We start from the raw sequence: 15,698 nt of genomic DNA on the forward strand, positions 1-15,698 counted from the left end.
TAGTGGCCTGTGTCTCTTTAAACACTGGAGAAGTTGTGCTCAGCAAAGACAGATTGAAGCTTTTAGGACTCATTAGATTTCAAAGAAAAACGGCCTGAGCCACAAGTGAGAGGGGAGGAAATGGAGTAGCTGAAGGATTCCTTTAAAGGAGAATAAAAATAAACCCCAGACAGGAAGGAAAACCCGATAGGGTCTGAATCTGATCTGCAATCCCACAAGTCTGGCTCTGGGGACCCGCTCCATTCAGGAGCTACAAAGAGAGAGACCCTCTGTCCAAGGCTTTGTCTACACTACACAATCTGACGTCCAGTTAAGATCTAGGGTAAAAGGCAAATATTAGAAGCCTGGAACAAACATTTGGGGAGTATCCACGCTTGCCTTTACAAAGGGGTTAACCGTGGCCTGGTCTATACTTAAGATGAAGGTCGACATAGTTACAGCTCTCAGAGGTGTGAAAAATCCACGCGGCTGAGTCCCATAGGTTCGCCGACCTAACCCTCGGTGTCAATGCAGCTAAGTCAATGGGAGAATGCTTCTGTTGATCTAACTAGTGTTGCTCAGAGAAGTGGTGTTCGTGCACCCATTGGAAAAAACCCCTCTGTCAGTGTAGGCTGTATCTACACTACAGGCTTATGCTGGCACAGTTACGACAACCTAGCTATACTAATATAGTCTCCGTGCTGTAGACGTAACGTGACTGTTGAACAAAGGGTACATCTACACTACAGAGCCTATGCCACCATAGCTGTAGCCCCCTGGTGTAGAAGCAGTGTATGCTGACCGGAGGAGGTTTTCTGTCGGTGTAGGAACACCACCTCCCGAACAATGTTAGCTACTTCAACAGAAGCGCTCTTCCATCAGCCTAGCTGCATCTACATGGGGGTTTTTGCTGACATAATTCTGTGGGTTTTTTCCACACCCCTGCCTGACATAGCGATGTCAATATAACTGTTCATTGTAGGCCAAACCACAGATTGCTTTTTCCCACAAATTAAAATCCACTCGAACTCCCTCCACTCCCCTTCTTGTTGCTAGCACACGCTCTCTTTTGGGGTCCGAGACCAGGGTATTGGCAGGAACTAATACTAATATCTGTACAAGCAAACTAATATCTGTACTTGCTTCTTCCTACTCTCCTGCTCACCCCCATCTCCTCCTCCCCATTCCAGTTCCTGGTCTCTTATGTGCTTGCAAATCTCCAAGCGCCCCTTAAGCTCACAGGCCACCCCGGGACCTTTTCTGTCTTTCACCCTTCTAACGTTAAAACTTTTTGATATTTTACACTTGGGCTTGGATTTTCAAAGGAGCCAAACTCCCGACTCCCACAGAAGTTTAGGTGGATTGGGTGCCTAATTCCCTTAGGCTATCTTGAAAATCCAAGCAACAATTCTTTTTTTTGGTGCCGGAGATCAAAAACCAGAAACCCCAAGCAAACTCCTCCTATCTAACTGGAGAGTTTTGGTGGGGGGTGAAGCACAATTAGCAAAAACTCCCCCTTGACCTCCAGCCATGGCAGTCTGTTCCCAAACAGGCAGTAGGAGGTTGGCATGGGTGTCTGTGGTTTATAAACGTTGGGTATGTATTTGCAAATTGCATAATGGCAAATTGTTGATTTTGGTGCCTTGGATCAAAATATAGCTGACTTGCCCCAGCGTTTTTAGTAATTGTGTCCATTGGGAATTGAGCCCTCGGTCTTTTGTCTTCTACTTCTTTGCTAGAGGTTACAAAAAGGGTGAAACAGAGAGATTAGGGGGAGGGGGAGAGCATCTGGAAGACCCCTGCACAGGGTCATGTTTTGAGGCTACCACAACCATTGCAGTCAGTTGGGAGAGGACCGCCCTCTGGGAGTGCAGAAACAGACAAAAACCCATGACCACATGTATGCTGATCTTGTTTGGCAGCTGAACTGTAAAGATGAGACTGGGGAGACAGACCCCAGCATGTTAATCTCCAAAACCACAGTGGCTGTTTGTACCTTTTGATTTAGCAATGGTTAGATGCCTGGGAGGGGTGGCGCTCCAAGTGTGCTCTGAAGTGATACAAGCCATTCTACCACCTCCTGGACACGCACAGCAGCACCCTAGATAAGTGAAGAGACATGAGGACACATCTGGTTGGGGAATTCGGTCGGGTTTTTCTTATGTTGGGCAGAAGTATGGAAAAACGCTCCCCTAAGCGCCATAGCTGTGCCGACCTAACCCACAGTGTAGATGCATCTATGTCAATGCAAGAATGATTCTGTCGCCCTTGCAGGTCTGCGTCTATACTCTGGGCTTATGCCGGCATAGCTGTGGTGACCTAGCTATGCCCATGTAGTTTCCACAGTGTAGACATGCCCTTAGTAATTTCAAATGTGCATCTCTCCAAAAGTGTGCTTGGTGGGTTGGGGGAAGGTTCTTCTGTGTGGGCAACGGGGCTCCTGGCAAGGCCAGTCTTTGCTTACATTGAGGATAGATCCTGATCAGTTGATTTGAGGGAAAGGATGATATCTGATGGAACAGCCTTGATGACTTGCACTGCTCTTGTTCCTCTCTCTCACTGCAGGGAAGATCCTCTTCCGCAGAAGCCACATCCGGGATGTTGCCGTCAAGCGTCTGATACCTATTGATGAATACTGCAAGGTAAAGGGAGTCTTCTAGCTCAAATCGAAGACTTCTAGCCTGTGATATAGGCATGATTTGAGCTGGTCCTTCTCTGTTGGTGATACTGGTTCCATTTCTGGGAGGGGGCAGCACATGCTGTTGCACTATAAAACCTTCATTGTGAACTTCTACCAGCTGTAGCTTGTGCTAACGTACCACCTCCTGCCATGAGATTAGCTGGTGGCCTTGAGTCTGGCGCAGCGGATCCACTCCATGCAGGTGTAAAAACATCCCATGGGTCCCATCTCAGACAGAGGTTTTGCTGTGGTTTTGGAGGCCTAGAGATTGCAGCATGGTAGTGACCTAGTTGCTCACCATGTACTCTCCACTTCTGGTTCTCCTTAATTTTACTACTTTTTTTAAAATCCCTTCTCAGGCTACAAACCAGAAGCAAATGGCCTAGTAGGGGCTCTGTTGGCTACAGGTTAAATTCACTAGCTAGCTTATCCTGTTGGTTTCAAATGTGATCACCATTGAGCAGAGTCCAGTCCTTATCCTTAGAAGATGGGTCTCGTCACAGAACTGGCACTGGCTCGAGCTTTGGGGATAACAGAGGGTTTGGTGCCGTGGACTGAGATATGTTGGCAGAGCCTGGGGGGAGGACCACGGAACTTTATACAATAATGTTAAAACTCATCTGTGCATGAGGTGAAGCTTTTTCAGGCATCAGCTGACGACCTTGGAACGAACCCCCAGAGGAACTAAGGACCTTCTGCTTTAAGTGCAAGATGCATTTCTTTGAGCATGCCTTCTCTAACGTAATCGTGTGTGTGTGTTAAATAAAAATTCCAGAACAAAACACTCAACTGCATACAGCTCTCCCCCGGAGAGAAGATGAGAGAACAAACACAAGACAGGTGTTAGTAGATTTGCTTAATGCCCTCCTGCTCGGTGCTCAGGTACTATGGGGTTGAGCACAGCATAAGAACCTGAATAGAATAGAATTGCAGGGGATGATGCAGGTCAAGACTCAGGTGCATTGACCAAAGCTCTGAGGGAGGGACCCTGGGACTGGAATTGCAAGGGGTGCTGAAGGTCAAGACCAAGACTCATCAGCAAACATGTCTGGAGGCCCAGCACTGGGCTAACATGTGCTGCAGCTCAAAACTGTTGAGGTGCATTAGCTGAGTTACTACAGGGTAACAGGCAGGATTGGAACAGCAGAGGTGAAGCACAGGTAGCCTTGAGGCATATTGTCAAAGCTGGGGAGGTCGGTGAAAGCTTACACGGCAACTGGCTGGCTCTTGCCGGTGTGATCAGTCCCCTGTTTTCAGGGACACTAAAATATGCCAGCTACATAGACACATGCTTGCCCATAAATTTAATTTTAGGGAGGAAAAAAGTCCCTAAGTGATAAGAGGCTGCAGCTGTCTGTTCCGAACGATGCTGTTAATGGCATAAAATATAATGAATCCATTTGACTTAATAACTGGAACATAATGGCTGATGTTATATGACCCACTTAGACAACAGCTTTCTCCTCCTCCAGTTAATGCATTACCAAGTAATAAAGTGTGCACTATGCCGGGCCTTCCAGCTCCTGCTACTTAACTGTGAAGCTGCTAGTGGGGTGAGGGGCTAAGCCACCGTAGCAGTGTGCATGGCAGAGTCAGCCCATGCTATTACCATGGGCGTCTCAGCCACAGCCCCTGCTCTCCCCGGCATTTCTGTTATTTTGGGTTGATTTCACATGCACCACCAGAGTGGGAGTATAATATACACTCTCAGCAAAAAAAAAAAAAATCCCTGAGTTTGCTGTGGTTAGGGTGGTGTTTAGTGAGCACTGAGCATTACGGGAACACAGCGTAACCAGATCCCCCACAAAGTACTAGATAAATATCTTGTCCTTTGTTTTGTCTCTCCTGGGAGAGAGGTGAGGAGGCACCGTTCCCTGAGAAAGCTCTGCAAATCCTCCTTTCTTGGCTGCAAAGAAGGTCGGTGAAATCCTGGATTGAAAACATGCAAAGGCATCGCCCCACTAGGCAGGGAGAGAATAGTCCTTCTTTATAAAGCCATGGTCCAGCTGCACCCAGAATACTCTCTTGCTAGCAGAAAGAGCTTGGCAGATTGGAGGGAGGTCAAAGAAGAGCAGCAAAAATGATCAGGGAGCTGGTGCGATTGACTGATTTCTAAAGTCAGATTTAAAAGAGCTAAATACAGTGTGTTCTCATCCCGTTTCCCCTGGGTCCTACACTAAATAACCCTTTTCTCTGGGTTGGTAATAGTATTAGTAGGTTTGAGAGAGAAAATGTTGGCTGACTATCTGGTAAAAGAGTTGTGACTGGGAGATCCTCTTCCAAGCCCGGTTGCTTGGGATTCTTAAAATGAAACTGGACAGAGCTCTAGAAAATGCCCTGTAGAGTGCAGTCACGCATCAGCTCCTGTAAAATGGTTCATCCATCTGAATAGGTTATTCCCATCTGTCTTCTATGAATAACCTTTTCCTGTCAGTCTCCTCACCCCAGCCACCATGCTCCAAGCCAGACAAAATTGGATGAGTCTCTCTTTGGAGCCTGTTCTTCAAATTGCCGTTAAGAATGAGCTGTGTGGCTGAATATATCGCCTCGATAGTGCTCCCAGCCTGGTGGAAGGCAATGAATCCTCTCAGTCTCCTGCATGGCAGGGCCATACATTAACCACAAGGCAAATGGCCCTTGGTTTCCATCCTCCTAGGACAAGCTGTGTTTTTCTGCCATCATTTCCAATGCTGTAAGAGTGGAACCTTCTCTGGGCTGGGGGTGGTCACTTTACCAGGGTCTGATTGATTCTGCATAGAGTACAGGGAATGGAGTCCTGTGAACAGCACTTCAGTGGAAATGTTGCCAGCAGGAAACCTGAATAGTCTCCTGCACCCACAATCTCCAGAGTGGACAGTTGTTTCTATATCCCATTTCTTATGATGGCTGGCATGCTGTCTCGATTCCTTGTCAGGCAGTATCACCCCCACTGCTTGGTGGCTCTGCCTGTCCTGGCTGTGGTGGTGATCAGTGCAATGGCAGGCCTAGGGTTGCCAACCCTCCCGGTTTGGCCGGAAGTCTCCCGGAATTGGGCTCCATCTCTCATAGGCTACTGAAGCCAATCCGGGAAATTTTAGGCTGCTAAAAGTCTGATGGCGCAGCGGGGCTAAGGCAGGATCCCTATCTGCCCTGGCTCCACGCTGCTCCCTGAAGTGGCTGGCATGTCCGGCAGTGGCTCCTAGGAGGAGGTTCGGCCAGGGGGTCTCTGCGTGCTGCCCCTGCCCCGAGGGCAGACTCCGCAGCTCCTATTGGCCGGGAATGGGGAATTGCGCCCAATGGGAGCTGCGGGGGCGGTGCTTGCAGGCAGCGGCAGCACGCAGAGCTGCCTGTGAGCCTAGGAGCCACTGCCAGACATGCCGCCGCTTCCGGGAGCCGCCTGAGGTAAGCACCGCCTGGCTGGAGCCTACACCCCGAACCCCCTCTTGCACCCCAACCCCCTGCCCCAGCTCTCTCCCGCACCCAAACTCCCTCCTGGAGCCTGCACCCCAACCCCTCTGCCCCAGCCTGGTGAAAGTGAGTGAGGGTGGGGGAGAGGGAGTGATGGAGGGAGGGGGGCTGGATGGAGTGGGGGTGGTGCCTCAGAAAAGGGGCAGGGCAGGGGTGTGGCCTTGGGCAGAGGGTGGGTCAAGAGTGTTTGGGTTTGTGCGATTAGACACCTGGCAACCCTAGGCAGGCCTGTTTTGGGAAAGGCTATGGGGGCAGAGCAGATAGGCCAATAAACACTCAGGTCTGCCTCTGGGAGCTGCCTGGGGTGCTGCTGTGTTCCTGATGCGGGGGCAAGCTGAGGTTGTTATGATTTTGTTCGTATTCTTGTCTCAGAGCCCTTTGAGGGAGGATTGTGGATATGAAGCTAAGGATTGGCTGTCAGTCATACATCAGGGTGGGCCCTGCTTCCAAACCTCCTTCCTGTGACATGTCACTTTGTCACCCCCCCACCAACAATGAGCACTGTGCAGCTACATGTGTCCCCTTTGCCTAAATCTGTATTACAGAGCCCTAGCCAAGTCTGCCTCCCCTCCAGCCTCAACTGGGCTGAGACAGTAAGGGAAATGATGTGTGTGCTATTCTAGACACCATCTCCTCCACCTTCTGCAGAGACCATTACATTATTGCTCGCACTCATTCTCTCTCACCCGGCGAGTCCCACTTCTAAAACCTGTGTTGCTGCAGAAGGCTTCCTGGGAGGGAGGGGGACAGATGCGGTGCCGCTCATTAACTCCAGCCTCCACACTTGTTATCTGATAATAACACTATCAAAAGCTCTCCAGCCCCTGCTCGAGGTGTTTGTGGGCTCCCCTTCTGCCACTCAGACAACCTCTTCTTGAGTAGCAGTTGCTCTGCAGAGGGCTTATGAGAGACAGAGGACTCTACAAATCTCTAAAGTGCTGATGGGCCCTATGGTCCCAGGGCCCTGAACCTAACCAGAAGCATCAAAGCCAGGCCCTATTGCCCTGAAAGACATGAACTGCTTGGCTCTCTGCACACAGGACAGTGATGAGCTTTGGAGAGTCTCAGCCAGGCCTTAGCTAGAAGGATGGCTATTTTGATGGGGAGGCAGCTGTTACAGGGACTCTAAGGATACCCTGGATGGTGGGGGTGAACAGTTAAAATGGCAAAGGTAGCCTGGATTGCAGGTCAACATCTGCTTACTCCCCTTTGCACCCTGCCATCTTACCCAGAGATGCAGCAGCTGAAACCGGAGGCTGTAAGTGACTTACTCCATTCTGGTGCATTGCGACATTCACTATAGCGCTCGCCACAGTTCTGTGCATCGTGGTGCCTGTTTCTTCCAGCAGCCTTTCCTGTATTTGCCCGGCTGTTCACACACACTGAAGGCCGTGCCTCCAAAATCCTTTCAGACTCTGGGACTAGTCTCTAGCTTCATGTTCTCAATCTCTTTGTTTCATTCACAGGCTCTGATCCAGCTGCCACCCTACATCTCTCAGTGTGAGGAGGTTCTTCAGTTCTTCGAGACAAGACCTGAAGACCTGAATCCCCCCAAAGAGTAAGTTGGTTACAACAAGCTAGTGGGGTTGCTCTGCAGAATTGCTCTGGTGGTGGTTGCATCCCCTGCTGCAGATAAAACCCCCTTGATCACTGTGACATTCAGAAGACGCTCTGAGATCCATGAACAAATCCCCAACCTGCCTGTGAATGTAATGTTCAAGAAAGGTGCTGGTTTGAGATCCCTGGAGAATGAAGTTCTTTGTTTAGTCACAGAACCGGGGCCATGCAAGCTTTTTTCACACACTGCTCCCTACCAGAGCGTCTCAGCCCTCCCCTGGAATGTCTACTGCTAGTGATGAGGTGGAAGTGCTTTCTCCAGGAGCCACTGAATCCTTGGCCTCAGTGCTGAGCTTGCCAACCCAGATGCCACTTCATGCTAATAGAGGTGCTGGTTTTTCTGATACAGTCACTTGGGAAACTCAAACTCTTTTCCTGTAGGAACTGCCAAGCAGGCATCAGACAGGAGCGACTTCCAGTTATTAATGATCTCTGCCTAGAGATAAAGACTCTCCCTTTGCCAGTCCCCTGAGCCATCCACAACAATGCCTGACTCTTGCTTTCCATTGGAAACAAGGAACATGTGCAGAGATTCTTGCGTGTCTTATGCAACCCTGTGTAGTTACTAGTCTTGTGACTATGAGCTACTTGTTCCAGCCCCTATTAATCACCCAGAGCATAAATACAAACACCAGCTTCCCTCTCTGTCCTGTTGCTGTCTCTCCTTAGATTGTGTATGCAGCTCTACCTAAGGTTGAGCAATGGAGGAAGATTGACTGATTGTGCAAGAAAAGGCAGTAAAATAATTTGACATTGTTTTGCATTGCATGGAGGGTGGGGGGGATTAAAAGGATTTTGTTTTTCTCTGTGAAGGAACATTGAGTTTTGCATGTCTCCTGTTAAGTGCTGTGCTTGTTCCTTTTGTAACTTCCCCCAACCTTTAGCTTATTTATTTCTTTTTCTCCTTGGCCTCCTGTTTTTATTTTCTTGTCCTGTCATCATTCCTTCCCCAGCCAGCAGACACTTGATTAGATTGGTCTGAGGGCCCCAGAGTCCATTAACTAATAGCTTGCTGTCAGCTGGCATTCCCATCCAGCCTGCCCAAGCTATTGTTCATCAGTTAACCTTTCACCCCTTCCGTCATCCATCAGCTAATGGAGCAGCATGGGAGTGAGTGAGAGACCTAAGAAGACTGATTTGCATGAGCAGTATCTCATGAACATCTAGGAGTCTGCTGCGGCAAGGGGCTTGGGATTCCCAGTGTTCCTGGTGTTGGGAGGACGGGGTGGTCTCTGTGATTGTTCCAACATTGACAGGTCCTATTATGGACAGTTTATAAATAAAGTCAGGATTCTCTGGATGGTGTTTGGTTGTCAAATCCACCCAGTGAACCTGTTGGTGAAACATGCGCACAGATGGTGCCTTGTGGGAGAGAGGGGGATTGAGGATTGTCATCCCCCTTTCTTCTTTTATGCACCCCATTATCCACCCTTGCCTGATCTGTGGGTTATGAACTTGGCATAGGGTATGGAGGCTGTCACAAAAACAAGGGGCCAATTCAAACATATAGAACCCCAGGACACACATCTAAAAAAAGCTGAACCGGTGCGGGGTGGCAGCTCCTTAAAAGGAGCTTTGTCTCCCACGTTAGCGCCCCAGCTGACTCTGCTCTGGAGGTATTGCTCCTGCAGGCCTGGCATGTAAAGATCTCTCCCCTGCTCCAAACTTTCTTCTTCTCTGCACCTGATGTGTGCTCATTTGAGGGAGCTAAACAGGAAGGAAAACAAAGGGACTGACTGAAATGTAAACAAAGCTGTGTGCTTTGGTGTTGGGGCCAGGCTAAGACTGTACCTTGAGAGTGTCCCTTACGGCGCCCTGGTTTGTGTGTATCTCTCAGCACCTATACACAGCCCCACTCACATGTGGCACACGCTGCGTGTGTTTTGCTTGCATTTATAAAGGTTTGGCTGTTGCAGCAAGTGGCAGATTAACTGCTCTTGGTGCCGTGCAGTTTGGGAGTGAGATTGGAGTCGTGCCGCATTTTGAGCTGTTGTAGAATTAGCCGACGCAGCATGGTCGCTTCTCCCCATGTGCTGTCCTTTCAAGGGGAGGAGAAGAGGGCTCAACAGACCTCTCCTGTCAGTTCTCCTCCAGCAGTGAGCTGCTGTGGTGTCTCAAGGACATCTCTGTTGTGTTTCATATCCCAGCCTGAATGCTCCAGGGGTATTTATTAGCTACAATTCAAAACGTTAATGAATAAAAGTCCTTGAGGGTCTCCTCTGGCGAGATTGGTGGGAGCCATTTTGCCAGCCCGACATGGACAGGCTGCCAGGTTGCCAATAGCGATGTAAAATCAGGGACAGACGGCTGGGGTGGATCCAATATAGTGGTGTGTCTGGGGTTTGGCCGGATGTCATCATTCATAAAAGAGATAAATACTTTCTCTGGGAAGTTGAAAGGGAGCCAGGCCATGAAAGAAATAAGAAGGCGGCTTTTTATGCAGTGGCGGCTGGGAGGCGAAAAATGGATAGGTCAGCACACTCTGTGCCAAGCAAAGCTGTCATTCTGGTGGCACCACTGGCCCCCTGATTGCCTACCCCCTTCCCTCTGCAGCCTCTGGCTGACGGAAAGTCCCCTTCTGCTCTCATTAATGGCTCGGCGCCTGTTCCTGGTCCCATGGCAAAACTCACACTTACTTCAATGGGAGCAAGGTCTGTTGAGAGGAGAAGCTCTGGTGTCTTTGGGGCTGCATGTGACACCTACCTTCCTGGTTCTCTGGGCAAGGATAGAGATCCCCCTACTTCATACCACCCACAGACCTGGAGCCAAATTTTAGTGCGGGCGTCAGCAGGTACATTTCCATGAAGCTGGATCTCCTCATGCTAGTGGTGAATTTAGTCACTGCAGAGGGTAGCATTTTGGGATGGAAGGAGGTTGTGTGGCCATCCCTCCATCTATCTGTTTGTAGCCTCCTGTAGTTTGTGCTCCTCTTGTTGCTGCCTTTGGTGAGTCCGTTCTCCACCTTCAGGAGTTGCTCCTGAATCCCCTTAGGCCTCTTCTACATGAGATATTTCTTCCATACAGTTTCCCATGATTGCTACCAGTGATGCAGCTCCAGCAGTGGCAACTGTGATGGGGACACTAATGTTGACAGGCCCCTGGTGGCTGCCAGCCACTAGCCACTGTTTATTCTAACCCTTCCTTAACCTGTGGCTCAGACCCTCAGGCCTGCTCTGCACACACAATCCCATCGCTGGCAGGAGCAAAAGTGGAAAATTGCATGAGTGGGAAAAAGAGGCTAGTGTAGAAATGGCTTAGTGCCCATCCCTCTCTCCCTCCATTTCTTCCAGTTTGACACTAGGACAAAGCCTGAAGTGGAGCCTTGTGCATCTCTAATAGTTTGGAGGAGGTGAAGCGATTGAGTTTTTACCCCAATGTGCTAGCTGCCTCCTTCCATACCATGGAGGGACCACTCCTAATGGTGAGAAGGGAGTTGAGTCCCCATTGCCCATCCCGTACTTGGAACCTCTGGACTGAGACCCACCTACTTATTTCACATACGATTCTGCCCAGTGAAATGAGTGAAGGAATGGTGGCTGTAGCTCTGGGTCCCACAGGCCTAGCAGCACATGGATTATAGGGAAGTGGGTTTTTCTCTCAATTGTTAGGATGAAAATCCTGTTGAAACTGCAGCCCTCGAAAGAGGCAAGTCATTGGATTCTTGTGCCCGACATGTGCCGTGAGAACTGTGACGGGGGGTACGTGGGGGATTAGTCTTTCCTCATTTGAAAGAGCTTTCTGGTGGCATAAGAGAATTCCCATAGTGAGGCTGGGAAAGTCCTGGGCAAGAAGCCATTGGTGAGTTAAGGGATTCAGCTGTTAATGATCCTCGCCAGCTGAACCTCAAGGCTCCAACATGCAGGAGCCTGGTTAACTCTACAGTGAAGAAATACCCAAAGTGATTGTTAAAATAATCCCCTGCTCTGTACAAGGGGAAGCATCAGGGGAAAAGATTAGTCACCCTGATAGCTTTCCATCCATTCTCTCAAGGAACTTCCTGTCTCCTGGCCACATCTAATAAACAAGCAAGGGGGCATCTGCAGTCAGGGTCCATTCTCTTGGGTGCTCGGATATCCCAGTAATATTCATGAGGGGAGACTTTCACTCTTAAAGAGACACTATCAATCTTAATAGACAAGAAGTGATCCATTTCCTCCACCCCTTCTCTTTAATGTTATCTTTGGGAGGTAAAGAGGATTTTCCCCCTTTCACCATGTCTGTCTGTCTGTCTCTCTTCAACATATTTGCAGTGTTGTTGTAGCCAGGTTGGTCCCAGGCTCTGAGAGAGACAAGGTAGGTGAGTTGATCTCCTTTATTGGACCAACTTCTGTTGGTGGTAAAGGGACAAACTTTAGAGCTTCACGCAGCTCTTCTTCAGGACTGGGAAAGGTTACTAGAGTGTCTAGGCTAAATACAAGTTGAGACAGACAATCTGGTTGCCTTCCCCAGACCTGTGAAAGAGCTCTGTTAAGCTTGAAAGCTTGTTCCTCTTCCACCAACAGAAGGTGATCCAATAAAATATATTATCTTACCTACCTTATCTTCAGCATGACTTCTGAAGTGGAGGATTAAAAGGCTGTTTTTTTCTCCCAATGCAATAATGGTGTGTTAATAAAAAACACAGCTCTTAAAACAGGGCCTGCAGTGGTCAAGATAGGTCATTCTTTAAATAGCCTTTAATGACTTAGTCCCTTTAAGAAGTGAGATAAGGGCTGGAGTGGAGTTTGCCTTGCTAAAATTTTTGAAGTATTATCTGTATCTAATCTGCAGCCAGAGCTCCTCCCTCTTTTGTGTAGTAGGGTCTTTGAGGAGAAGAGGTGCTCTGGACCTGCAAGTAGAACCTGAATCTTTTTGATAATGTGATCAAATCTATGCTTGTTCTGTTTCTGGAATGAATGTCCAGAATTCCAGACACCAGTTGCCAGAGCCCTGAATCAGGAGCCTGGCTGGCAAGCTGAGTTCTGCTTTTCATTCCTTGCCTAAGTTATTTGTCTTTTCCAGCCTGTGCCATGTGTTTGTATGTACCACCCAGACTTGCATACGTGGTGTCAGAGAACCACAGTCCTTTTAGCCTGCTGGGCTGTGACTGGGTGGGTATGTGGTGGCAAGCAGAGAAACCTCAAATCTAATGAACCTACTTTATATGCATCCCTCCCCTGTTGCTGAGCAAACAAACAACATCCTTCAGGAAAAGCACTGTGCAAATTGTTTTGGCCACAGGCTGTTGGCCATTCTGATCTTCAAAGTCATTTGCTCATATCAAGTACTGATCCCCTCTGTGCATGAATCTTAGCCCCTGGATACAGAGATTCCTTGGGAGTAGTTCTTGACAACTTGTGCTAGCGTTTAGAACTTCTGAAGATTTTCCACTGGTTACAGCTCTGTTAGCGTCACCACATAATCAACTTGTAGGCAAATGATAACTAATACAAAGCCTCCTTTAGAATTTCCAGTTCCCATAGTTTGCCTGGGGTTTTTCTGTGCCTGTTGCATCGAGGGTCTGAGAAACTTGAAAGCCACTAAGGGCAGCTGCCTCTCCAGTGCCTCCTACCCTTATTTGCCACCAAAGGCAGCAGAAATGTAAATGACAATCAAATTCCAACTCCCACTTACATTAAAAATCCTACATTGCAAATGCTGAGCATTTCACTAAGGTTTGTGTGCACCTGATATGTAGGGCTGCCTTCCCTCCAGTCCTCTCCCAGCATTACTAGAAACATCTCATCTTTAACAAGGTTATCCTGCCTCCCGCAAGTCTTGTTATCCCTGAATCTCTAAATTCCTTTTAGATCCTTGTAAATTCTCATCAGTGTGTGGAGGCAATGGCCCAGACACCATTGTGTTGACAAGGGGATGTGCATCACAGCCTATGTACACACTACCACTTACGTCGGTATAAGTTATGTCACTCGGGGGTGTGAATAAGCCACTCCCTGAGCAACGTAAGTTGCATCGATCTAAGCGCCGATGTAGACGTCCATGGGAGAGCTTCTCCTGCCGACATAGCTACCGCTGCTCACGGGGACTGGAGTAATTCAGTCGACGGGAGAGCTCTCTCCCATCAGCTTAGAGCGTCTGCACTAGCAGTGCTACAAGCTCTGTAGTGTAGCCATAGCCCTGGTGGTAATTCTACTGGCAGTGGGGCTGTTGAGGGCATTTAAAGCCTGGGACAAATATTTTAACTTCTTTCTTCCCTTCCTAAATGCTGGCACCCCTCAAGCTCAGGTCCCAGGTAAATGTCCCCTGCTCTTCCCTACAAGTCAGCCTATGGTTGATAGTTTCCATTTGAATGGAGTGTTGCAGAAGAACAGCTAATCTCTGAGAATGTGGTTGGGCTCATTGCTGGTGTGGTGTACGGAGGGGAGACAAGCTAATGGAGAGGGACTGATTGACTAGCACCCATGGCTTCTTCCCATCCTGAATGCAGGGAGGCCTGTAGTGAGAGAGCATGGAGATGGCCAATCTGAAGTTTCTGAGAGGCAGATAGCAGACAGAATCCCTTCGGGCTGCTGCTCTGGAAGGAGCAAAGTGCTGTAATTGGAGGGTGTTGCCTGCAGCAGCCCAGGACGGAAGGTGCATGGTAATGAGCAGTGGCCTGACCAGACGATGAAGGCGTATTCCACTAACGAGGTTATGCCTGGTGGCGACTTCAGCAACCCTTCATTATTCTATTAATCCAGAAGCTCTGGCGCTGCATGCTCTGATGGAAGCTGGAATGATAACTGCAGTAAGTGATTGCTTCCTGCAGCCAGCCTGACAGGGAGTACAGGCACTAAGTAGTGCCAATAAATCAGAGGTGGGAGAGCCAGCAGGAGAATGGGGCCACAATAAGAGTCAGGGCTGATGTGAGCTGAATGTACAAAGTTTATTTTATATGTTGTGCTCGAAAGGTCCCGGTTCAGGCTGCTGGGCTGGAAGCAGTCAGGAGATAAAGCTAGAATGTTTGAGCTCGCTCCAAAGCAGCAGAAGGGAACTCTACACAGATACAACGTTCCATACGTAGAACAGGGAACAAAACCTTTTCCTCCTCCCCGTTTAATCCCAGCGGCAAACATGTAGCTAGTTTCTACTGGCAGCATGTTCCTGCTCTTTCTTCCCCCAATAGCTTTGCATGTGTTCGTCCACCCTCATGGAAATGCTAGTGGCTGTACTGCAACCTTCAGACACAAGGCCTGCCTATCTGCCCTGACCGTTCGGGGGCAAGTTGGGTGTAGTGTCTCAGGCCAGATCCCAGTAGGTACAGGAGTGGGAAGGGAGTGGTCCTTGGATCTTTGTGAAGGATGCTGGGGTCCCTCCTGCAAGGTGGGGTGCAGTGTTGTGGAGGAGATCATCTTGGTACCCTTGTATCCTTATCAATGTGGTAGAGTCCATTACGTGGTAACTAATATTGGTTTGGCTAAGGGCTCTCATTGGCCAGTTGGACCTATTCAGGGGCATCTGAGACATGTCCTGGTATCCAGAGAAGTCGTAGCTGGAGAAATGAACGGACTCTGCTGCAAACAGACAGCAGTGCTGGGGTGTAAGTGGGCGTAGTGCAGGAGCAGGGACTGGAACAATCAACTCCAAAACCACAATCTCCAACACTTCAATGAAAGGCGATCTCCCTAAATGGCAGTCGTGGCAGTAGGGGTAAGTCCCTTATGGGACAGAGGCCAACATCCCTCACTCCTACCCCTAAAGTCAGAATGCTACAGTGGGATCTCATCACTGAAATTAAAGAACTGGAAATAACTATAGGGTGATCCCTTTTCTAACAGGGCAGCCTCTTGGAGCTGGACTTGAGTTTGGTTTAGACCAAATCTGCAGTGGGAGCAGAACCATGCTAGCAGCATCTCTGGTTAACAATGGGGGTAGCTTGCAGGATTGTAGCACAGATTTTTTTACCCAGTGTCGACATGGATTCTGTTCTTTCCTCTGAGGACATGCTCTAACCACCAGCTTCCATAGGCTAGAGCACCAGCATGTCCAAGAGCCC

General features: G+C 48.9%; 1 protein-coding gene across 1 annotated transcript in view; it reads left to right on the plus strand.

Annotated features, from left to right (window-relative positions):
* Positions 1 to 15,698, plus strand: part of SH3PXD2B (SH3 and PX domains 2B) — a 118,430-nt gene that overhangs the window by 74,209 nt on the left and 28,523 nt on the right. Inside the window, exons 4-5 of the mRNA XM_065409781.1 lie at positions 2,545 to 2,621; positions 7,573 to 7,664. Of these exons, the coding sequence (XP_065265853.1) occupies positions 2,545 to 2,621; positions 7,573 to 7,664 (169 nt within the window). The remainder of the gene's footprint in view (positions 1 to 2,544; positions 2,622 to 7,572; positions 7,665 to 15,698) is intronic.

The sequence above is a fragment of the Emys orbicularis genome, chromosome 8 (assembly GCF_028017835.1).
Source record: "Emys orbicularis isolate rEmyOrb1 chromosome 8, rEmyOrb1.hap1, whole genome shotgun sequence".
NCBI classification, from domain to species: domain Eukaryota; kingdom Metazoa; phylum Chordata; order Testudines; family Emydidae; genus Emys; species Emys orbicularis.